Source organism: Dicentrarchus labrax, unplaced genomic scaffold (genome assembly GCF_905237075.1).
Source record: "Dicentrarchus labrax unplaced genomic scaffold, dlabrax2021, whole genome shotgun sequence".
NCBI lineage: Eukaryota > Metazoa > Chordata > Actinopteri > Moronidae > Dicentrarchus > Dicentrarchus labrax.
The window spans coordinates 8042070-8066206 of NW_026136701.1; the positions used below are offsets into that span (position 1 = coordinate 8042070).

Genomic DNA, 24137 nt, shown 5'->3' on the forward strand with positions numbered 1-24137 from the left:
CAGCTGCCTGCGGGACCTTTTTCTATTGTGCTACCTTCGTCTGGAATAACCTCAATGCTGTCGTCTGACTCCTTTAAATACAAACCTAAAACTCATCTTTTGGCTTTAACTTTCAGTTTGTTGCTTATTCTTTGATTACTTCAGGCCATCCACCTGATACCATTAACCTTTCGGCGGGTCACTCTCAGTCTCAATGAACCTATTAAGCCTTACAGTCCATGTTTGTCCTGCAAACAAGAATACTGTTAACTGGGGCACCCCATAGCTCGCCTGGTGGAGCTGGCTCCATGTGCCGAGGCTGGGTCCTTGCTGCAGCGGCCATGGGATTGAATCTGGCCTGTGGCCCTTTGCTGCGTGTCATTCCCTGTCTCTCTCCCCACCTTTCCTGTCAATCTTCAACTGTCCTTTCCAATAAAAGGCAAAAAGCCCCCCAAAAAATATAGGGAAACACAAAAAGAATACTGTTAACTCTCTAAAAACAACTGCATCTGTCTAACCCTCTGTTTGTTTGTTGGTCACCAAGCACAGCTGTGTGCCTCTCTCTCTCTCTCTCTCTCTCTCTCTCTCTCTCTCTCCCACACCTTCTTGTCCTCTTTTTTTACTCAGGCTTCTCTGACGGACCATCAGCCGTCCTGGGACCTCTCTCTCTCCCCTGGCAGTTGGTGCCTAATTCCAGATGTTTTGGATCTGGATCTTTGTCCCCCTTTGTCTCCCCTGTGTGCATGTTGTCCTTGTCTCTCTCTCCCTACGCATGTTTGTTTATTTTCTGTGTGAATGGTGCGCTTGAGTTTTGCTCGTTTGGTCACACGCTCATTTTAATGATGCAGAGTGCTGCAGAATAGTCCATAGCCACGCTAGATCTCACAACATTGCTTGGAGCTATAAAGTGCGAACAAAAGCATGCTATCTTGCTCAAAACGACAATGTTTACCATGTTCACCATTTTAGTTTAGCATTCTAACAGAAGGGCATGCATGTTTGAACATGAATGTACTAACTACATTAGTTGTGGAGACATTTTATTCAAAGCCACAAATATCAGAGGAGGATAAAAAGTCAGAGGATCATCCTCAAGAACATGAATGTCTATACAACATTTCATAGCAATGGATGTAATAATGTAGATGTTAAGATAGTCCAGCATGGACCAAAGTGGTGGATTGACTGACAGACATTGCCATCTTTAGAAAGCTGCAATTACATAAGAGGACAATAATTAAAAACACTTACGAGATTCAGTAGACGGTGATGTGGATGTACCTGGGCTCAAGGTCATCCTAGAGAGATCAAGGTCACTACAGCTCCCTTCCTCTTCCTGGGTTGCAGAAGCTGAAGGGGGCAGCAGCTGACTGCAGGCCAGAGTGTCCGGTACACTCATGAGGCCTGGGGTCCCACACCTGCTCACCGCTGCTGACGCGATGCCAGGTCCCACACCTGCTGCTCCAACTCCTGATGTAGAGGGACCCTCGCCTGCATCTGAGTCCATGCCGAGGCCTTCCTTCCCAAGGCTCAGCTGCCTCTGCAGCAGGGCAGGGTCTGCCGTGTGCTGGGGGCTGGTGATGGCAGAGGATGGGGCCGATAGGTCGCAGGCTTGGGGGCACATGGTAGTAATGGGTACCAGGCCTTGGAGCATGGCAGCTGGTATAGCGTGCCCCCCAACGCCCACGGTCTGTGCCGGCATGTAGGCTGCCATGGCCGCCCACTGTTGCTGAGTGGCGGGGAAAATGTTGGCCTGGCCCCAGATAACCGGCTGACCACCAGGGAGGACCTGAGCCACCTGGAGGGGCCCCTGCACAGGGAAGGCCAGAGTCTGGGCCTGGGCAGGAAACGGCTGCTGCGCCCACTGGGCCGCCTGCACCGGACCCATGGTCATATAACCTGGAGTAGAAACAAAAGGAGAAAGGAGAAGAAGAAAGAAATACAGAAAAAGATTAAAGGACATTAAAGCAGGAAAAGGAAGTGGAGATTATTACTATTATGAGCAAAGAATACATTTTGTCTACTGCTAAGTTCAATACATCGATTTTCAAAATTACAGCATGTTCCTCCACTATATTTATATTGCTGTTTCCAATGCTTATAATATGATTTAACACTGCCTTCCAAACAGCCACATGCTTCCACTGATTTCATTACCAAACTTGCTTTACAAAGTAGATAATCATAGATTTATTAAGTGCAACTATGATATTTCAAAATGATGTCCTCAGGTAACCTCATCATGTGAGCAAGTATGAATCCCAGGTCAAGTCTATCAATTACATGCACACATCACATAATTTATCAAATTAACAACACAAAACTGGATGCAAAAATGCTTAACTCGCTGAAAGCAATCGCTTCTGAAAATATCATTATTGTACTCAATAAATATTTTCTTGCAGAAACTGGCTTTAGATTAATGACTTCTTGTTCCTTTCTTGTGCAATGTATGTGACTATCGCATGGTAATTAATTTTCAAGGTAGGACTGTCTTGAAAGTGCTTCCTTGTAATGTGTTCCAGGAAAGCATCTGAGATTTGAGAGTCAGCTGTCATAAAGCATTCATAAGCTGTTATCATAGGCAGACACATTGATGATGTGAATTAAGCTGTTTTTTGCATTAAAAAGGTCGCTCTTCAGTAGGCTGAATTATGTTGGAACGCTCTTGAATGTTCTTGGAAACCCATAATGTCAGTAGTTTCGGTAAAATATGTAAAACCGCCACTGTGGTCCTTTAAGAGGCATCACTTTGCAGTATCTCTGTGGGTTACAGCATAATCACGCTGCTGCCCGATGTGTGGTCTTTATAAAAACTGAGATAAATCCTGCCAAATATTGGCAAGGCTTTTCACAAAATTACATATCAAAGAAAGACATCCCCACCAGCAGTTTATTCCCTTTTATGTTTTGTATTGTGGAAAAGATGTAGTGTTTCAGTCAGGGTAGCTACCTGACGGCACGGAGGTGGGGCTGAAGGGGGCATACATCTCAGCAGGATTGTGTTGCTGCTGGCGGCTGCTCCTGCTAGGGTCCAGTGTGTTGGCAGGTGATGGGGGCATCTGGGAGGCAAAGCACACACACACACACACACACACACACACACACACACACACACACACACACAAATGTCAGCACTATCAAAGTCACCTAAAAGTCACTGTGTTGCACATTTATCTTTAATCTGCAGTACTTCTGGATATTCGGGTTATTTAGATCTCTGTGACTGTCCTAATGAAACCACCTAAGATTACAGATAAAATATTAATGTAATTTCTCCATGCAATCCTTAAAAGTCTTGCATCAATTACACAAAGTTAATCAGGGCTAGGTTTTGTGTGGTACTCACAGAGGGAGGAGTGGACATGTCGCCGAAAAGATCAAAGTGGTTGATATTCTGCGAGTCGAACCAAGGGAGGGAGAGAGAGACAAAGTCCAGTGATACATCACGACAATAAGATTTGGTACAGTCATGAAACCTTGAATTCATCTCCAGATAGGGTATGGTGGTTGCATGGGTGGGTAGGTGTGGGGAGTGAAATCTATTCACAAAGGCAGTTTGTGCTGTGGATGGCAAGAAACAACCATCCTCTCATTTCATTATCAGAAAATGGATCTAAAATGAATCTTTCATGGCTCGCTATAATTGAGTGGGTAAAAGGCTATTCAGTCCTATAAAACTGGCTCTGATTAGATATTCTTATGTCTGCCAATCAAGAGGGGCCCCTGTGAGAGTCCGGGCCGCTTTATCATGCTGATTCTACTCTGTGAGCAGACACATATACAGAGGACTGTATTTATTTCATGGAATGAATGAAAGAAGAAGCTCCTGGAACCACCCAACCGAGACAATGAGGCCACCTCACCCTATAGGCAGACGTGACCCCTTGAACTAGTCCCCTCTGTCCTCCACTTGCACTACTTAAAGGAGAGGGGATGTGGCTCTAGAAGAGACTATGGAATGGCTAAGTTGCATGAAATGTCTCTGGGGCCATGCACAAGCAGACAATGAGTCACCATAAAAGCACAAAAACACACAGAACACAGGATATTCATGCTATAAATAAACAGATACACAAACAAACACACACATATTCAAACAAAAGAAAGAAAAGGGAGGAATCACAGCAATCAGTGTTGCTGCTAACAGGGTGTTTATGTCCTCCTTGAATAAGCCGGGACATAGCGGATCGCACAGTTTGCACAGCACTTTGGGACCATTGAGGGGGCACAGAATGAGTCAGAATTTGGAAAAAGGTAAACATTGTACACAGTGGTCTCTCCCTGCAGGCACTGACACACATCAGGGGAGCTCGAAGCTCTCAAAAAGCTCCAACTGAATGAACAGACAAGCAGTAACACTTAGAGATATGGAAGCGCTGCTACTTATACTGGCATGGGCTGTTTGGGTGAGATAGCAAGGGGGCTGGGACAGTTTATCTGTTTGATATGCTGAGCAACAAGCACACAAACAGCAAAGAGCAGAGAGGCACTTTGCTAGGGCTGTTTTCGAAAGTTGCGTGGAAATTCTCTCTGAGTGAATGTTTGGCGAAATAGGCTTGAATGAATGTTTTTATAAGCGATTTGAGAGATGTAATAGTGTGGTCACTGCATGGTGGTGAAGAACTCATAAAATCTACCAGGATGAGATGGAATATATTTTCAGTTTGATGGAAAGGGAGGGGTAAATCAAAAAGTGCTTTATGTTTTCTGATTAAATAAATTCACTGCTGAAAAAAAAATTATATATCATATATTTTATGAGTGGTTGGTGACCTTGATTGTATGTAGCCGTGACTACACTGCATGCAGCTCAACCCAACACCCACCCCACCAACAAACCTCTCGTCCTCATCCTCTGAGGAATCCTCAGCCACCCGTTCATTCATCTAGTCAGTCCAATGTACCAGTCAGACGGGACCAGCAAACAGACTCTGATCAAACTGATTTTGTCTCGACCATCTGGTCCTGACACGAGTCAGATTCTGCACAGGATTGGATTTTGGATACGAAGCCTGCAACTCTAATGTCCTGTGAAATTGCTGACATGTCTGACTTTGGTTGACCAATCAATTAGACTTATCTCTTCAAGCAGGCTAGGCATGACCAATGTAGCTTTGTTTCATCATCATCACAGAAAGCGGATGCAGACACAGAGCCTGTCTGACTCGTCGTTGGCTTGGGAAATGTGTTTTAGAGCCTGTCGGCTGTAATGCATAACTAAAACTATTAAATACAGTAGAGTAAAATATTACAAATGAACACTGTCAGAGGGGGCTTAAAGCACTTCCTGTAAGAGGATGTTAAAGAGAGGTTTGCAAGTAGAAGAGTAAAGAAACAAATAATAAAAAATAAAAACACCTACAGTCATGAAATGGCGTTTTGGGACATCATAGATCCCTTCCTTCTGCTGACTGGTTGGGACCTGCATTGGATTGGAGGTCGATTCAAATGTAAGTAACAGAGCAACACCTTGTTTATGTTTAGGCTGGGTTATTAAGGAACAGGAGCTTACAAGAACTGAAACATATCTATTGAAAAAGAAAAAGCTTACTAGATCAATTTTGATTCAGTCCATATTTTTAGACCTAATTTTATCTTTTAGAGCAATAGGATTATGCAAATTCTACAGCTGTTTTGTTGAATCAATCCTACTTAAATCAATATTGATTGCAAATAATGCTTGAGGATGGTGCATGCTGGTTCTGTGAGTATTAAGAAAGGCTATTGTTATTCTGCAACAGTATGTCTCAACTGGTTCATCTGACAATACGAAAATGCCTCAGCTCTCGCCTCTTTTGTATACTTCCCTCACATTTATTCGAACTATATGTGCTCTTAACCTCGCCGCCTTTCTCTCCTATCACTCCCTCGACTGGTTAACTTTCCGTTACGTTTTCCCCAAGTCTATTGATCTTGTTTCATTCTGAGATCAAATGGCATGGCAAGTGATTAATCTCTCTCTGCATCTTTCATCTTCAGAAGAACGCAAGATACAGAGAGGCAAAAAGAGGAGGAGGAGGAGGAGAGGGAGAAAAGGGGAGGGAGGGGGATAGGATTAAACCATACGACAGGTCCCTGGAGTCCTCCTTCAAATGGTCTAAGCCAAAAGGTCAAAGTGTTGGATATATAAAAGGAATCTGGCATAGCCTACAGGCTTTGGGTGAACTATCCAGACAAAACAGCTGACCTTGACTCTTCCGCAGCTGTTTTTTACGCTATATGAGGCATCATTTTAAACATAAAGCTGCTGCCTTTTTATTTGTAGCATCTTTAAAGTTATAATCTTTAAGATTTTCATGAAACCGAATGGTCGTCATTTTTGCAGCAATAGCTATTAAATGTATTTACATTCTCTAACTACCTCTTTATATATTGATTTCCATTGGTAGTGGCAGAGTCCGCCATTCCCATGCTAGATTCAATTGCCTTCAGATCCATGAGGGAGCCACAGGAAATGATGGATATAAGTTATCCAGTTTAATCCAGTGTAATTTTAGCTAATTTATCTAATTTATTCTGTTTAGTGTTCACTCTCTTTTCATTGTATCAGAGGTGTATTAAGTTACTGCTAATGGAACATCTTACTGCCGCTTCAACTGGCAAAACACAGGTGACTTTTAATGGGAAGAAGCCACAGGAAATTAAAAATAATTGTCATCCTGGATAGACCAGCAGTAGATATGCATCTACAAAGGAGCAGCCACAGTGAGATGTTAGTTGAAGAGTTTCAGGTGACAGGCTGCACCTTCAGCTCCTCAGCAAGGTAACCAACTTCACTGTGTCCCGCTGGTGCGTGGAAAACTACTCACGGTTGCAACTATTGACTGACTTTATTAGAACATGAGTTTTTTGCACTGTAAACAGATACACCAGTTACTCTTCTGCTTTATTTCTGACAAAGTAGCTGTTCAAATGTTTGCTGTGTTCAGCCAAACTCGGAAACCAAACAAAACCTACGGCTTATATATAATATTAATATTATATATATACATAACTGAAACCTAGATTGATTGCACAGCTTCATTTGGTTCTTCCCTCAGTGGGTTTTCTTTAGCCACATTAAAACAGAAACCTTAGTTTAATCTACTTCTAAAGCTCCTTTCTCCAAAAAACAATCTGCACTTTGTAACTTCTTCAAGAAAGTTGCCATAAGGTCATATTGTTAGTACTGTTTCTATTATCATCTATCACAGGGTATGAAGAGGGAGAAAAAAAGGGGGCAATGCTTGTCTTTGTACCTGATAAACGCTCTCCTCTGACTGGGGGCCACGGAGGGGTTCGTGTCCAGCCTCAAACACTATGTACTATAGAACAGAAGTAGTGGGCAAGGTGTAGAAGTGCAGAGAATAATGAGATGGGAAGAAGAGAGAAAGGTTGGGATATAAAATAGAGAGATACAGTGAGGGAGTGATACATGACGAGAATAAATGAAAGCACAGGGGAGCGAGGATGGCGTCGAGTAGGGAGTGAAATGATATCAGGTATATGAAGGGTGTAAAAAAATGGGGCATGAGAAAGAGGAATGGAGGAGATGAAGAGAGAAAGAAAAAAGAGTGAGGTGGGAAGAGGAAAGAGCACAAGTATAATAGGTCAGGCAGTAGTTCAAGGCAATGTGGAGGTCCTAGCTAGAGGTCTTCAACATCAGCAATGTGAGGCTCCACTTGTTTGAGAGAACAGAGACCCAGAGGTCAGAATATTTGCTTGAGATCCATGAGTGAAGTCCCATAATTCCTCAAATCGGTCGGTATCTCCTCTTAAGGTTGACGTTAATAAATGCCTTTGTGTATCTTAAGTTAAAGAAATAGTTTGAAATTTCGGGAAATATGTTTGTTCACTTAGAAGATTGATATCTTTCTTATATCTGTGTGGTAAATATGTAACAGGAGCCAACAGCCGGTTAGCTTAGCATTAAGACTGAAAACAGGGAAACAGCTAGCCTTGCTCGGTCCAGTTGTAACAAAACTTGTTTGACAGCTCATCAGTGTTTATTTTCCGAACAAAAACTATGACGAAAAATATTCGTTGACTAACTATTGGAAAAATATGATGAAAACGAGACTAAAACTAAATAAAGAATACTCAAAAGAAAGAACTGACATATGAAATTTAAGTGATAGAGCGGCAGCAAAACATCTGGACATGAACATTTAAAAAAAGGTAAGTTATTGTAACATTATCAAATGCTGTGGATGTAACGTTTACACTTTCAGTCTCCTATCTTTTTGTTGCTATCAGAAGGAATGACTAAATTGTAGGATTAATGTTGATAGTCCACCATCTAAATCTTCCCCTGGATGTTTGCTAAAGAAATATCACTAGCATTATCCGATGCTGTAGCTTCTCCTCTCAAGTTAAACCCAGACAGTATTTTAATGAAGTGAAACTAGATTCTGAATGATCCTCCGCTCTGCAGTCAAGAAAATAGGTAAGTATATAGGTAGTAGCTGCGGTAATGTGAATACTGAGCAGAGCTAGTCTGTTGTATAACTTCAGAGTAAAGTCACATGGGCACTGTGTGTGAATAAGGAAATGTGCCTTTACAACTAACCTTGTGATACCCAAGAACAACACCTGTAACCATGGTAACTGTGCACATCAAAGATGGCGACAGCAGCAGCCTAAAATGCTTTTAAGATATAAAAGATGATTTTACTACAATGTGAAATGAAACTAAAATGAGTAAATAATTAGTAAAACTAATACACATTTTCGTCAGAAGACTCAAATTAAATCAGGTGCCAAACTATAGCACCTGTAATGCTTCTACTAATTAGAGAACGTTACAGGCGCTGGTAGGTGGATTTCGCTCCCTTTGGACAGAACAAGGCTAGCTGTTTCCCCTTGTTTCCAGTCTTTATGCTAAGCTAACTGGGCAGCTGTCTCCAGAGACATATTTACTACACAGACATGAAAGTGGTATTGATCTTCTCAGCAAGAAAGTGTATAATAATAATGTAATAAGTGTATTTTCCAAAATGTCAAAGTACTCCTTTAAGATTCTGGCCACAGTCTGGAGTTTTGTCAACCAACATCAACATAATCGAAAGCTGCAAATGGAATGACTTTATGCAAAACACACTTCAAGAGCAAAGAACAGAGGTGATCTGGGAGGTGGTTGGACGTACCACTGAACATAGCATTCAGAGTAAGAGTTAGTGTTGTCTGTATTCAGTGTGAGCAAACACAGAGAAAAACAAATCATGTTCAGCCAAATAAATGCACAGGGCAAAAAGGGTGGGGTAACAACCAGTCAGGGGGGGCATGTCTTTGGAAGAAATCAGAACATTGACACAGATCAACTTAAAAAATATGGTTTTACAACACTGCACTGGCAAATGGGAGTTGAATGGTTGAACAAAACTGTCCACTAGGATGGTCTACTGTTTACTGGAATGGTGGAATATCATGAATCATTAATTCAAGCAGATCAGTGACTGGAGGAGATATATTTAAATTGAGGATTAATTATTTTTTTTCTTTTATTCGAAGCTTTATGAGTGAAAACAGCACCAGTGAAGCTAGAAGCTAGTCAGCAGTGTTTGTTTCCTGCTCTGTGTGCCTACAGTCCTACCTGGTAAACTGGATCGTCCACTTCGTCCTCCAGGATGGTCTGTGCAGTGGTGGAACAGAAGGCAGATGACACATTTTGTTTTTCATCAGTTAGACAGCTGAATTTACAGTCTCATTAGAAAATAAATGGAAGAAGGACGGAAAACAACTCAGTCTGTCTTTTCCTGCAAGCAAGCATAATTACAGACTGACAGTGTGAAACGGTGGTTTGGTGTGTCACAGACACATGTATACACGCATACATTTCCCGTCAAAGATCCCAGTACAAATATAACACATCTAAACCTGTTGAATTTTACAATATATTTAGATATTCAACATAGGAATCAATGGCGCAGACAAACACAGTCTGCGATGCACTTCAGAGGGAGCTTGAAAGTGTTAAGATTTTTGTTGTGTGAATGAATTGCTGGCTGAGTTATAACGTGTGATCTCGCCTCCGAATGGGAAATGAAACTGAGAAAAAAGCAGAAATGAGCTCTGAGTGTCCTACCTGGTAGACTGCCTGCTCACACTGTTTGTCCTTCTGGGCTTTCTTCTCCATCTCCTCCCGCTGTTTAATGTCGTAGATGAGTGTGAAGAGGTCGCGCAGGTCAATGATGAGAGGCTCCGCCTGGATGACAGACATGGGGAGAGAGGAAATAGGATAGGAAGGAAATTAAGGAATGGAATTAAGGAGAGGGAAGTAAGGAAGGAGTGGGAATTGACAAACAAAATGAGACCCAGGTCAGTGAAGAGCAGTGTACATGTGTAGGCAAACAGCAGGTGGAGGAGGGGGAAATGGCAAATCCGGAAGATTTGGAAGAAGTAAAGCAAGGCCGGAGGATTATGTAAACTTTTTGAAAGTAATCTCCAGGCTTATAATACACACTCAATAAAAAATTCAAACAGTAATTGAGTAAATATCATTGCTTATTTAGGATCTCTCGAGTCAACTATTGCCTTGTTTAAAATACACCTGACATGAAACTAATGTAGTAGAAACTAGCACTAGAGGTGACCAGTAGTGTCATGTTAGGATTAACATTGGTTTGTTTGTTAGATTACAAATACTATCACAGTCTCCATCACAGTCATTTAGAAACAAATCCCAAACACCTACAGAACACATCACAGCAATCTTTTTGACTTATTTTCTATTCTTCCTGGCCAGTTAAAACCATTGTTTGTCTATTTCCAGTCTCAACTGGAGCTCCTGAGTTGTAGTCTGACACTTGAGACTTGGACTCAAACTTGATAAAAATGCGAACTTGATTCTCCATTAACTTGACTTGAGACTTGAAAGCAAGAACACTTAAACTTTAATAAAAAATAAGTCTTTTTGACAATGCTAGGAAGGCATTAGCCATTAGCCACACAGCTTAAATATTGAATTGTTAGGCCTCAGCATTGCAGGGACTTTGTCACAGATGATGAGAAGAGGTCTCCTACTTTACTGTAAAGTCCATTCGCAGTGTATGTGCACCTATGGCATCAAGTTTCTACATCACACTGTAAAGGTTGCATACTAGACCAGGATTGACTTCCAAATTATTTGTGATGTCATGAATCATTTAAAGTCATCATTACTTAAAATCTGATATTTAATCTGAAACTTTCCACTGTCAGCAGATGAATGTAAAAACATCCTTCCGTAAAAACTTACGACAAACATCCGACTGCAGAAAAAGAACATATTTTTGACTTGAGAGGGACTTTAACGGCCAGTCTTTAGAAATCTAAAATTGTTGCCCTCTTAACTTTGACTTTTCTTATGTAGTCTTGTGATTTGGTTTGGAACTGCTGTGAAGGACTTGGACTTGCCCTCACTAACTTAAAAACAGCTCTAGCAGAGAGGAAAAGCACTTACTGACTGAGCGGTCTTGATGGCCACAAACCTGTGGTGGCCCTCCTTTCCGCAGACATAGCCAAAGGCCCGGTGGTCCCTGGTGTCCTTGGCGATGTAGCTGATCTCGTGGACTGAGTGGTGATGCAGGAGCACCTACAGCACGTGGCAGGGAAGTTAAGTTAGAGGAAAAACCATGTAGGCCATGTGAAACAGGGTCACAATCTACCTTGTGTCTTGCTCTTCTTAAAAATGCAAAAAACATCTTCATGTTGTTTCATTTTAAAATCTGACTTACAAGGACTGTCACTGTGTTGGCAAGAAAAAGTAGGTCAAACCTACATTAAACTTCTTTGCGTATTGTTGAGCCAAATGCAACCGACCAGCACAGAGGGAGCCTGAAAGTCTCTGACAGAGGAGGGAGAGATTCAAGGCTGTATAAATCTCTTTATAGAGACTATAGTTACTATAGAACTTGTAATCCAGTAGCATCATTGTTTTGTGCTGTTAGATGCGTTAGACTGGGTGGCAGACATCCTTTTTTCTTCATTTATGTCCAGCTTTGATATCAGCAGAATTTGAATTCAGCAGAAAATCCCTTTTTTTTTCTCCTTCCAAATCTACTGTTTGGCGTATTGATAACATTTTGGACTATTGGGCAGCACTCACTCTGCAAACATCCCAAAAAAGCTCACAAAACATAGACACACACCCATATATACAGAATGAGAGTAAATCAGCTGTCACTCAGGCACACCCACCTGCTGCTCCACTATTAGCAGATAAGCTTAGGCACTAGGGAGGAGCTTTCATTTGAACATTAGCCAATATTCAGAGGGGAGCGTCGCTAGTAACGCCTCAGATTAATGTAAAATACAAAACTAATATGACTAGTCTACTCGATTCAGCAGAGAATCATGTCAGCTTTACATAAAGTATTTCCATCTAAATGCTTGCTGACGCTGCCTGCACTGGAGTGATCCCCATTTCCACCGTAATAACTCAAGAGGGATATTAAGTGTGGAGTGTTATTTACTGCCAGTAATCAGTAAATAGAATGAAGAGCATTAGGGGCATGATTTCCAAAACAACAAATGAGCTTGTCAAAAGCTGGTGAGCTGGTTGGTGGTGGCGGGAGGCTTAATGTTCTTTTTCATTACAGGCGAAAGACACGCCACCATCACCACCAGTCATATTAGAAAGAGATATTATCAAAGATGGCTGTTTTTTGGGGAATAGACGGTTGGTGGTGGGGTGGGGGTCGGCAGCCACGGGACAATCGCTGTTGCGTAATTATCAGTTTAGCGCTAACGACAGCTGAGGTGGAGCCGTGGTGTAATTAGCATTAGCAGCAATGATCATTAAGGGGTGGAACTGAGTGCTAATTATCGGTTAGCGCTGATGAGCAGAGTGGGCCTATCTAGCCAACACTACGCCCCAGGACGGGGGAGAGCCGAGCCCCTCGATCATCCTGTAATGGAACAGCAGGCCTCTGAGTCCGCCAGGGGGATGAAAGCCAGGGTGGAGACGGAAACAGCCCGTCTCATAACATCACCATAACATTGCTCACTGCGCTATCATTAGCAGGCAGACAGGGCCTGAGTGATCTTAAGTAGGTCCTGCAGCATACCCTTAATCTTACTGGGGTATGTGTTAAACCAGTTTACTCAGGGTCAAATATCAAATGCAAGACCGGTAATTTATGCTGTCAAGTTCAATTTTTATGAGCTAAAGGGCAAACTGTCCTGTTGAAAGCATGTTTCGGCTTCTTTTTGCATGCTACTCAGAGAATAATTTGAATTTTTGCATTTGCTGTGATGAAAATGACATATTCTTTCAGCATAACCTTGCGAATAATCTTCCGTCTGTGCAGGTATTGCAGTTGTACTAATATGTCAACCGTGCCAGCCAGGCTTACAAGATGGCGGCCCTGGCAGCCGTTGTGAACTGAACCGTGCGAGCGTCTGCCCTCTGGATGTCCTATACTGTAGGTTCACAGTGCAGCAGCTGGCAGAGGCCTCACAGTGCAGCTCCGCCACGGGCCCGCTCGCTGACATGCTACTCACCCCTGATCTTTCACAGTAAATCTTGATCCCACCGAAAGAGACCGTCAGGAAGACTCTCTGCTTGTGCTCCCCTTTGGAACGTGCCGAGGAAGCCATTCCCTGCAGGAGATTAAAGACAAACGACATGAGGAGATGAAAGGATATGACCTCAGCATGAAAGACAATGAGCCTTCTTCACTTCCAACTCAGGTGAGTGTGACAGTGGGAGATGGGGGGAGAGATTGAGTGGGGAAGATTGGGGGGTAGGGTGACAGGAGTTACATAAGGTGTGATAGGACAGAATGTTCTTTCATGTGCCTTTTCTTGAAGCTTCACTCTCAGAGGAATTCACACATCGCCTTGTGCAGCGAGTCTTATTATTATTGCGGCCTCTTTTTTTTCCCTCTCTCCCTTTTCTTAAAGTAGGTCTACTGCACTTCAACGTGACATACACAAGTGCTAGCTAACAACAATAAGGTGAGATATGCTGACAGAATGGATCGCGCTGCTGACCGACCAGCTCGCTCCGACAACTTCACATAGTGCTGACTGAACAACCAATCCAGCCTTTGAAGTGCGTTTTTCCCATGGATCTCAGCAGCTCCTTCTTCTTACATTCTCAACTCTAATAAAGAAAACAATTAACATTTCCACCGACTTCCATTTGACGCCACCTGTGTGCTTGACATGTCTTTCATAGAACAAAGCCTGCAAGAGTAAAGAAGAGAGAAGAAGGGAAAATAGGAGAGGAGATAAGAGGAGAGTGCTGTGCTGAATACGGCCTGACAAAACTGCAGGCCCAGTAACATCAGCTACCCTCCACCTCAGATATTTTCTTTTAAACCTTAGCTAAAATTTAAAACCCAAGCCATTACTGCTCTTGCATTAATCACCATCAAGCGCTGCTTCTGCAGGGAGATGTTAAAGAAAAAAATATCCATCCATCATGACATACATAAATGAATATTCATATGAGAAAAAGAGCTGTGGGAATAAAAGGAGTAAAGAGGGGAAGATAAAGAGCAGAACAAGCAACAGGGATAAGGGAGAGATGAAGTAAGTGAGAAAGAAGTGGGCGGGCGGGGGAGTCGATGGATGTTGTCAATTAGCAATCGGCTTCTCCATTTGGTGGATTAGTCCTCAAGGCAGCAAGAGGCAGTTCAATAGAGCCCCCGTCCCCTCCTCTATCCCCTGTCCAGATAATAGCAGGTCTGTATCGACTGCTCCATTGACTGTAACTGGCTGGTGGCTGGTGACTACTGGAGTCATATGGAGGGCACTACTGAAATGTCAGATCGAGGCAGGGAAAAAAGTTGTTTTATTGGACATATCTCTTCGAATGGGTTTGGGTGATGAAAGGCTTTGCCTTCTGGCTGCACTGCTCTTCTTGTGGGGCTTCCCACTCATTTAAGCTCCAGCAAAGTCTGTGAGAAGATACTTAAAAAGCCATGCATATACGTCCTCTTTTGGAGAAGGATTTATCCCGTAGCCACCTACAATACTGCAAAGATGCTTATGTGCTGCTTTTTACCCCAACAAAGAGAGTGATAAGTATTTCCTGCCTTTCACTTTGGAGCCAGTAAACACAGCTGGCATTTAAGAAGATACAGAATAAACTTTTGAGAAGAGGAAGCATGCTATTTCTGAGTAATGTGTCATTTTCTTAATTGACTGTTAGCTAAAAACCCTCCCCTGAACAGCAATTGTCTAATCATAACTGAACAACCGTAAGCAGTGTGTATGGGGCTCTATTGGTAGCAATACTTCTCATCTCTCTCTCTCTCTCTCTCTCTCTCTCTCTCTCTCTCTCTCTCTCTCTCTCTTTCTCTCTTCATACTGATTTATTTTGTGGAATTACAGGTTGTTGTTCAAAAAAAGTCCCATTTGCGACAAGCGCATCCACTTAATATTTAGTCACTGATCCTGGATTGGGAACGTTAGCGCTCGCTCTACTGCTTTTGGGAATCTTACACTCCGGCAATCCCTGCCAAACTTGTTATCTGAGATAGTTACGCTCGCCAAACTAGTCCTTATCCTAGTTTATGTGAAATACGATACAATCAATAATAAATGAATGAATTAGCTCTACAATGCAATACAAGAACAATACAGTTTATTTATTTCCATGGATCATCAACTGATGAGCATGCTAACTCTTCATCTGGGACATCTAGATTTAGCTTCAGTCTTTTAGCTCGATGCCAGAAAACGCCATAAAGCGCATATTTAAGACCCCTTTTACAGGATTCTCTTTTTAAAACAAGTCCACTAAAACCACTCAAAAATCAAATGTAGACGGCCTTTTCAACCAAGTCACGGAGCTAATGTTAGCCTAATTAGGCAGGTAGCTTCAGATGATCAACTCTGCTAGCCTCAGGCGTCTTTTCTGCCAACAAAATTGAGTTGCTAGAAATGAGAGAAATGAGAAGCCTGCTTTTGTCTACCACTATCTGATATCAAAGACCCGTTTTTTGGGGTTTTTTTTACGTGTGCGAGAAGCTACACAGGAATAGCAGCAGTAGAGGAGAGGGGCTTAGGGAACAGTGAATTTACAGTACATTTCAGTCAGCTACACATACTTCAAAACAAGTTCAACAGTACTCAACCCTTTCATCCACAATCACTAGTTTTCAGACTTTTTTCTGAATTTACTGTAGGGCTTTAATTTGACCTAATTTACTTGCAAAATTCTGTAAAGAACACTGGCTCAAGCATTATCTGGGTCACATTATCACAGTTTGCATATGTGCTACCAGTATAACATGGTGGACTTTGTTGTAAAAATAGAAGGCTGTGACTGACGTGAGCAGACATAGAAGAGGCAGACAAATTGAAGGGGGGTTAGTGTTCTTGCAGTCACTTGGTAAAAAGTGAACATTTCTTACTTAAGTGACATACTGCTTTAAGCTTCTCCGAATAGGAAGCCAGTTGGCCCCCAAGGTCAAAAAAGCTGTATGAATAAATGCAGAGAGCTTTGAGCAAGCTAAAAATACAGCTGCACATGAGAGGGAAAATAAAGCACAAGGCTGCTACCATTTTGCAAAGAAAGAAAGCTTTTTCTACATGACAAAGAACTACGGAATAATATGGTTGGACTTTTATTTGTTCTGTCTGGTCAGTTCTTTACAGAGCCTCAGTGAGTCATATACAGAACAAGACAGCTCCCATGACTCATTCAGCAGACAATACAGACATGGCCGGGCATGCCTTTTCCAAATTTGACTGAGATGAGTGAAGAGACTCAATGATGTCCCCACACAGACACACACTCACACACACATTTACAAACACACAGACGTCTGCACCTTCAGCTTCATCATGGAGTCCTGGCACAGCTTGTCCCCACGCGCCGCTGTCACCTCATCAATCCCGATCAGCTTGGCCTTGTAGCGCACGCCATCTCCACGGAAACGCTTAATAAGCCCCGCCTCACTGCGGTCCTGACCTGCACCGGGAGAGACAGAGAGGACAGGATATAAGGAGGAGAAAATGAAAGAGAGTGATTACAGGAAACAAGGATGTGTGAGCTCAACTGAATCCTAAAACTCTAGTATCATGACCAGCTTGAGGTATAGAGGCTACTCTGTGTGTGTGTATGCGTGCGTGTGTGTGTCTGTGTGTGTGCGTGCACGTGTGTGTGTGTGTGTGCACATGTGTGTGCGTGTGTGTGTGTGTGAGTTGGCTGCTCCTCATATAAATATTTATGGAATAGGAAATGCAGAATGAATAGCAAATTAGCATCAGCGAGCAAGATTGAAAGAAAATTGAACTTGAAATTGAAAATGGAGTTGGATAAAGGCAGTGGACTAAACGAGAAAACAACTGGAACATTGAGAACACTCTACCATCACCTATTGCAGGGCATTGTGGGGCATCCGCGCTGAAAAGGCGCGGGTGGAAGGTTACAGGGTGGCTGAGTGGGGGTGCTTACTCCTACGCATCACCCCCGCCCATAGTTCCCATGGGTGCAATTGGTGGTGACAAACCAGCTTGAATGGCTACTATTGAGGGGAATCATCTCGGTCCAGTGCTCACCCACAATCCACCAGGCCAACCCTGGCTGATGGATGTTGGTGGTGGTGGGATGGTGGCGTGAGACAGGGGGGCATTTGAAAATGTGTGTCTGGATGGCCTCGGGCTTTATACTGTCATCCCCTCCCTTCTCCCTCCCATCCCTGCTGCTGATTATTCTGTCTGTCAATCTCTGCAGCTGCCCTGACACCACCTTGACACTGACACCTTTCTCATTTCGTCTCCACGCTGTCTGCCGTCGTGCCGTTTTGATTATGAGGGCGCAAGCCCCGAGCACTGTCTCGTGCGTCTGCAATGTATAAACCTTCCCCTCATAACCTGTGCGCGGTTTGTCAGCCACAAAACACAGACCCGCCGCATTTACACAAAGAGATAGCAGGATTTCAAAATCAAGGTCACTGGCACCTTGGAGAATTTAACAGTTTTCAGGCCCCTTGCACACTCAATTCTAGGTCATGAGCGCATATACAGTACATCAGTTAACGGCACACTTAAATGGGTGGCTAAGCTGTGTGTGAGAAGAGAACAAGGTTTAACATTCCTATAAGGCTGTTAGGCTGCACTTGAAGACCATATTACACCGAAATGACCTTATTCCACCCAGAAACACATGTTATTGCCCTCCATACTACACATACCATAACACAAATTGAATTTCTTCTTCCATCCCTGCAATTTCCAAGTAGGAATTGAAAAGAAAAAGGCAAATTGAGATGTTTGTGCAAAAGGAGAAAAAGAAAAACATTCAAATGCAAGCTCTTGTCTTGGCTATGCACACCCTCTTACTAATTCATGAGGGCACAATTCTCTAAAGGGGGGGAGGGCTTGACGATGCTAAAGTCATTAAAGTCTCTAAGCAAGTGAATGTCAAATCTGGGTCTAATTCAGACTTGTTTCTCTGCCAGAGGATAATGAGTCTTACATACAGCCACCGCGTACCTCTGAACATGAACCAGCTTGGCATGCACACAGCAACCATGTAGAGAAATTAACATTCCCACTTTGATGACACTCACTAAAAAGACAAACTGTAGACAGTTTAACATTTGTTAAACCTTGCGGGACAAATGCAAGAGAGAGTGGACTCCTACAGTAATTATTGCCGTGCCTGATTCAAACCATCCCTCATATAGTGACTGTAGCCTATTCATACAGTATTATGTATTCCATCCTGATTTTACTGACTCATACACTCTGTAATGTAATGTAAAATGCATGCTGCTCCAGTTGCATTTTAAACACGATCAGTCCAATTCAGTGCAGCTCTCTCAGATGAGCTTTATCCAGATGTTCTGTGCCATTTGTTTCTTTACATACAGCGTGCCATTTCCCCTAATAACACTTCAGGAGAGATTTAGAGGTTTACGCACAGATCCTCAAAAAAGTAGGCCTTGCATACCAAATGAGAGTCTTGACACAGTGGCATAACTTGTATGCTACGTGCTCTGGGTTCAGATCCAGACGAGCGAGTGTGCTGTATTTGAAAACTAAAGAGCTGCGGGGCATGCTGTTTCATGTTGTTACACACTGTAAGAAAAGAGAAGAGAGAGGGAGAAGGTGTGTGTGTGTGTGTGTGTGTGTGTGTGTGTGTGTGTGTGTGTGTGTGTGTGTGTGAGGGGGGCTGACACATATTTCTCTGGATTTACAATTACCCAAGGTTGAATGGTCCTCACAATATTTCTGGCCCAAAAGTCCGATGCTCATAATTTGTCTGACAGAGGGCGGCCTAAAGCATTGTCTACTGTTAGTCTGTGTCTAAGTGTATCCTACACATCCTACACAACATGCCTGCCATTCGGAAACCCTGGTGGTCTGAGATGCATGCGACCTGGGTTACGATCCAGCCTGGGACTTGTGTGACATCTCTCTCTGCCCCCAATATATCTTGTTGCCCTCATTTTCCACCAATCAAATAAACTTAAATGCCTTAAAATTGCCAATTCTTCAAAAACGGGGCTGAGATTTAACAGCCTGTACATCAGAGGGCCTCAAATCAAACGCTCCTATCACCCACCTGACACACAGGACCTGCACCAGGACCATGGAGAGAACAATTAATGTTCGCTCTGCTCCATACTGTTTCAGAGCATGTCTCTGATCACAGTGTTGCAGCCTCCTCCTTGCCATACTAGAATGGGGACAGTGAAGGGACAGATGGCAACAGATGGAGAGTCAGAAGTGCCCCTCCAGATATAAGGACTTGGCAACAAGAAACTTTTTGTTGGGGATCTGGGCATCGAGGCAGCTTAACCTTTGAACCTTTCGGAGTGTGTATCTTTGTCTGCCTGTCTCTTCCTGTCAATGTTCCTCTCTGCTAGAAGGCCACACACGCAATCCGCTGAGCTATAATGAGAGCGCACGGCGATGCCTACTGCTGAGTCATGCGTTCACCTACATGCAATATACTATGATAGCCATTATTTTGCGTGTCTCTGCACAGGACATTTGAAATGAAAACACTAGGTATGTCCTATCAGCACAGGGGGCTGACGACTTTAAGTAGCAGTAAAGAGAATGGATGTCTGAGGAAGGCAAGTCTGTCCCCGCCATCTGCCTCCCCCATGTGCACAAAATAACTTAATAAGCCTCAGCAAACACACATACACATTTACAAACATTAATGGCAGCACGTGTTCCCTCGTCCAACCCACACTGATGTCGAAATTCCTCTGTCCAATCTCTGGCATTAAACACAAGATTGAGGTTTTGGTTTAATCACTGATCGTTAAAGCAGTTACGCAGTTAATGAGGGGTATTGTGCACATTGTCAATGCAGCGGACAGACCACTGAATCACTGCAGAGTTACATGCAGGTATTGATGTGTGCTGGGTGGTGATGGGTGAGATCATTCTTTAGGTAGGGGCTCCACAATGCTATTATCACATTCACGGTGAAGCAGTAGGATGAACGGCCGGATAAGCGCACCAGCAAATGATTTGGTCAAATGTGGGAAATTGTGTTTGAATAGGGTGAAATGGTTAGTATTTGTACAGCCTCTTTCAATCTTTCCAATGTACATTCAGTGTGAAAGGTGACTGGTGATTTAATCTGTGGTTTGTCTTTTTCTATGTCTGTTTGCTGGGTCTCCGTCCCCCCCCCGCCCATGTCTCTCTGTCCTCCAACACTTGTCCCCCTTTTTGAAATGAATCTTTTTTTTGTGTGCACAGATTACAGTGGGAGAGCAACAGTTGCTATGGAGATAGAGTAAAGTCACGCATGTAAAGCAATTCTGCTGATGGATAGAGGGGAGCTTTGGCTTTACCATGGCAGTCAGAGTTTGCTGCAGTAAGGTTTAAAAGGAATGACGAGTCCTAAAATCACTAAAACAAAACACAATAATATTTTGCCCAGTGCAACCCTAAAAGTTCATTTTCTTCCAATATCCGTTTAAGTTAATTACAAATCAATATTCAAAAATAAGCAGTGCATGCATTAAAGCATACAACTGGATATATTCTAGATTTTCCTTTAATTTGTTAATTTTTCAATCAGTAATACCATTACAGTTACTAATCCCAGTAATGCTTTGTTACTTTGACATTTTATGTGCAGAGACAGGTCTTGTACGTGCTTGGCTCGGCAGCTGGAGGAGTGGGGAGGCCTGCGGCAGAAGAACACGATCGTATCTTCAGATAACTCAAGAGTCGTCTTATTTAGATGTGGTGTCTTCATCTTAGCCACTGGCCAGCGAGGGTGTGTGAACAGTCTAGACCTGCTCTGTTTGTCCTGAGATAACTTTTTTTATGAATTGGCGCTATACAAATAAAACTGAATTGAAATGAACCATGCGGTTTCACTGTGAATACAGGACTTTGAGAGTGATGTGAACAGTCACTCAGGCTAAGCTAACTTCTAATGTGCTGTAAAGCCGGGCCTGTTGCTTGTTAAATGACCATGGTATTTTTGCACACGTTAAATACTTTTTTGGTATTCGCTTCCTTGGCTAGTGTTAGGTGATAAGACCGGTCTTTTTATTTTTGTGCATTACAAGTTAAAGCATGGAGAGGGTTATCTTTGTATAAAGACTGAGGACAGCTAGCCTGGCCCGCTCCGAACTACAACAGCAAAGATCCTTAAATTAACATGTTGTACCTTGTTTGTTTAATTTGTGCACAAGCATTAAAAAAAAACTGCACCGGGAGAGACAGAGAGGACAGGAAAAACAGTGGGGAGTTACATGCTGGAAGCATTTCTTGGCCATGTCAGTGATATCATGGAGTCTCTTTACAGGGATGACAAGACTTCAGTTCACTTCACTCCACTTTTAAAGTTCTTTGCCCAACACTGTTCAATGAATTACACTGTTGGGCTGGGGGACATGTTCCTTTATAACAATGAATATTGGAACTGTAATTCCAACATCTTAGTGCTGTAAATACTGCACTATTTATTCCTCTTTAGGTAATGTTTGCTAAAAAAACTGCAATTCCCTGTTGAAGATTTATATTTGTGTATTTAAAAGAAAAGACTTACATCTTCATGTGTGAATGGGAGTGTAACAAACAGGGGAGGGAAATCAGACAGTAGCGAGAAACAGATTTACACATTCTGGGTTTATTGTCTTTTCATGGGGATTGTTGACAAGATGAAAAGTATAAATTAGCAGCTACCTTGTCCTTTAAATCACACCAATTTCTTCTGTTGCGTCGCACCCACATGAATATAAACTGTGCTTTGTCTAAATATATGTCATCAGCCTGATCCTCAGCACTGTCCTTCATCTGGCCCCAGACTGCTCACAACCACCACTAGCTGTGCAGCCTGACACTCTGCGTGCATTTATGTTGTCACATTTCCATTTATATGGATCTAAATAGCATCTTTGCTGATTGTGACAATGATCCCTGCAGCACATGTGATTAACATGGTAAAGTCTGATAGCCTGTGCTGATAGCCCCCTCCGATGAGCCGCATGGCCACGTGTGTAGTAGCTCCCTCACTCTGCTCTCCCCCCTCCACTTAACTCAAATCAATGGGCCCTCCTCCAGCACGGCCATTTATCTGAGCAAGCCGACAGGGCCAGTGAAACAGCCACAGAGGACCTGGCCCCGCGGCCTCGATACAGCCAGCCCGCAGAAGCCAGATTTACTGGACTAGCTGGAGTGGCTTTATTCATGGATGGAGAAATGGGGAAAAAAAAGGATGAAGAGAGGGAGGGCAAACGAGAGAGCAACCTCTTCCTTCCCCTTGCCTGTGAATCTCACTCTTTCTGCCTCTCTATCTCCTCTTCTTTCCTCCTCTCAGCCAATTCAATCCCATTTCAATCTCCCTGTGAACGTTCGGAGAATGCCTCGTCCTATTACATCACTTATGCTGTTCATCAAAGCGACAGGGTGTGAATTACCCTGTCCATGACACCTAAATCATGGCACTACCAAACCCTGGGGCTACATGGAATAGCTGTTACTACATCTGGATCCCTGGGATGAGACAGGGAGCCTCTCGGCGGGCTTGACTGAGTGAAGCTTCTCTCCAGCGTTATTTGGCTCCATCCAAACATAACTTAAGGTTATGTTCACTGCCTGCCAAACATGAGAAAGCTGCCATCCCCATTTTGTCCCAACTCCCTTTTCTACACGTTTCTGGTCTTCATCTATTTTCCCCTCAACATTATAAATCATACTTTTATCTCAAGCCACAAAATGATAGACTCCGTGTGAGTCTAATATTTTAGATGCATCTATATTAGATAGAATTACAGAATTGGTGTACTAATGCATTTCTGAAGCAGAGATGAGAGCGTTTGGTAAGCAGAATCTCACGTACCTTTGATCCTCCTGGACTCCTTTCGCTGACTGGTTTTGACACCCGGCTGGAGCTCGGCCTCCGCTGACATCCTCCACTGCTGAGTCCCTTGTCCTGCTCACAGCAGGTCCACCATGGGTTAGCAGCACAATAGCTAATCCTCCCAGCTTCCAGTGTCCAATTCCCCCCCACTCCAGTCTCTCACAGTTGCTCTTTGGTGGAGAAAATCTCATTCAAATCCATGGTGAGATGTCTGGTACTCCTCAATAAATGAAGATCCAGGATTGACGGCCCGTCACTTTTGGCCCATGGTGTTTGAGTATTGCTAAACAACACATGAAAAGATGATTGAATTATTAGCTGGAAGATCCTCTCGAGAGCAGCTTCAGATCAGATTTGACATCTTTTGGAGTGTACCTGAGTTCCCTCCGTGAAGGTCAAGTATCACATGGTCCACTGTTGCTCTTTTCTGAGGGTCCACCTATTGCTCAGGAGTAATTCCCCCCAGGGGAGACTGCAACATTGATGGAATTAAATATTGGTCTTCAGAGTAGGTCAGGAGTGGATATTATTCTTTGGTAGAGTACTTCAGATGCAGTCCGACGGCCCATCACAGTCACTTGCTCCGAGCACTGCAAGGCGAGGAGACAGGAATGACAGTTAATGTTACGCTGGAGGTGGTTAAAAATTTAAATGACAAACACATGCCCCTTGATCACTCATTACAGCATTAATTTAACGCACAAAATGGCAGGCTCCAATTTAACAAATCAACAAAGATGTTATTATCTCTTCTGGATCATCAATCCTTAATGAGAGTGCAGCAAATGCATGCTGTTCAGTGCCCACCCTTGAAGACCTGTGGCGAAGTATTTGACGCTCTTGTTTTATGTACTGCTTGTAAGTGAATATAGAACATTAAAGCATGACCGGTGCT

At 43.1% G+C, this 24137-nt stretch overlaps 1 protein-coding gene across 1 annotated transcript in view; it reads right to left on the reverse strand.

The window, feature by feature from the left end:
* LOC127368515 (uncharacterized) overlaps nt 1–23539 on the reverse strand; it is a 34157-nt gene extending 10618 nt beyond the window's left edge. The window contains exons 1-11 of the mRNA XM_051409429.1: nt 23222–23539; nt 16728–16867; nt 13444–13542; nt 11402–11533; nt 10046–10165; nt 9554–9592; nt 7221–7286; nt 5345–5404; nt 3329–3376; nt 2933–3041; nt 1231–1878 (exon numbers count right to left, since the gene is read on the reverse strand). Of these exons, the coding sequence (XP_051265389.1) occupies nt 1231–1878; nt 2933–3041; nt 3329–3376; nt 5345–5404; nt 7221–7286; nt 9554–9592; nt 10046–10165; nt 11402–11533; nt 13444–13542; nt 16728–16867; nt 23222–23291 (1531 nt within the window). The 5' untranslated portion in view covers nt 23292–23539. The remainder of the gene's footprint in view (nt 1–1230; nt 1879–2932; nt 3042–3328; nt 3377–5344; nt 5405–7220; nt 7287–9553; nt 9593–10045; nt 10166–11401; nt 11534–13443; nt 13543–16727; nt 16868–23221) is intronic.
* Nucleotides 23540–24137: the final 598 nt, after the last annotated feature.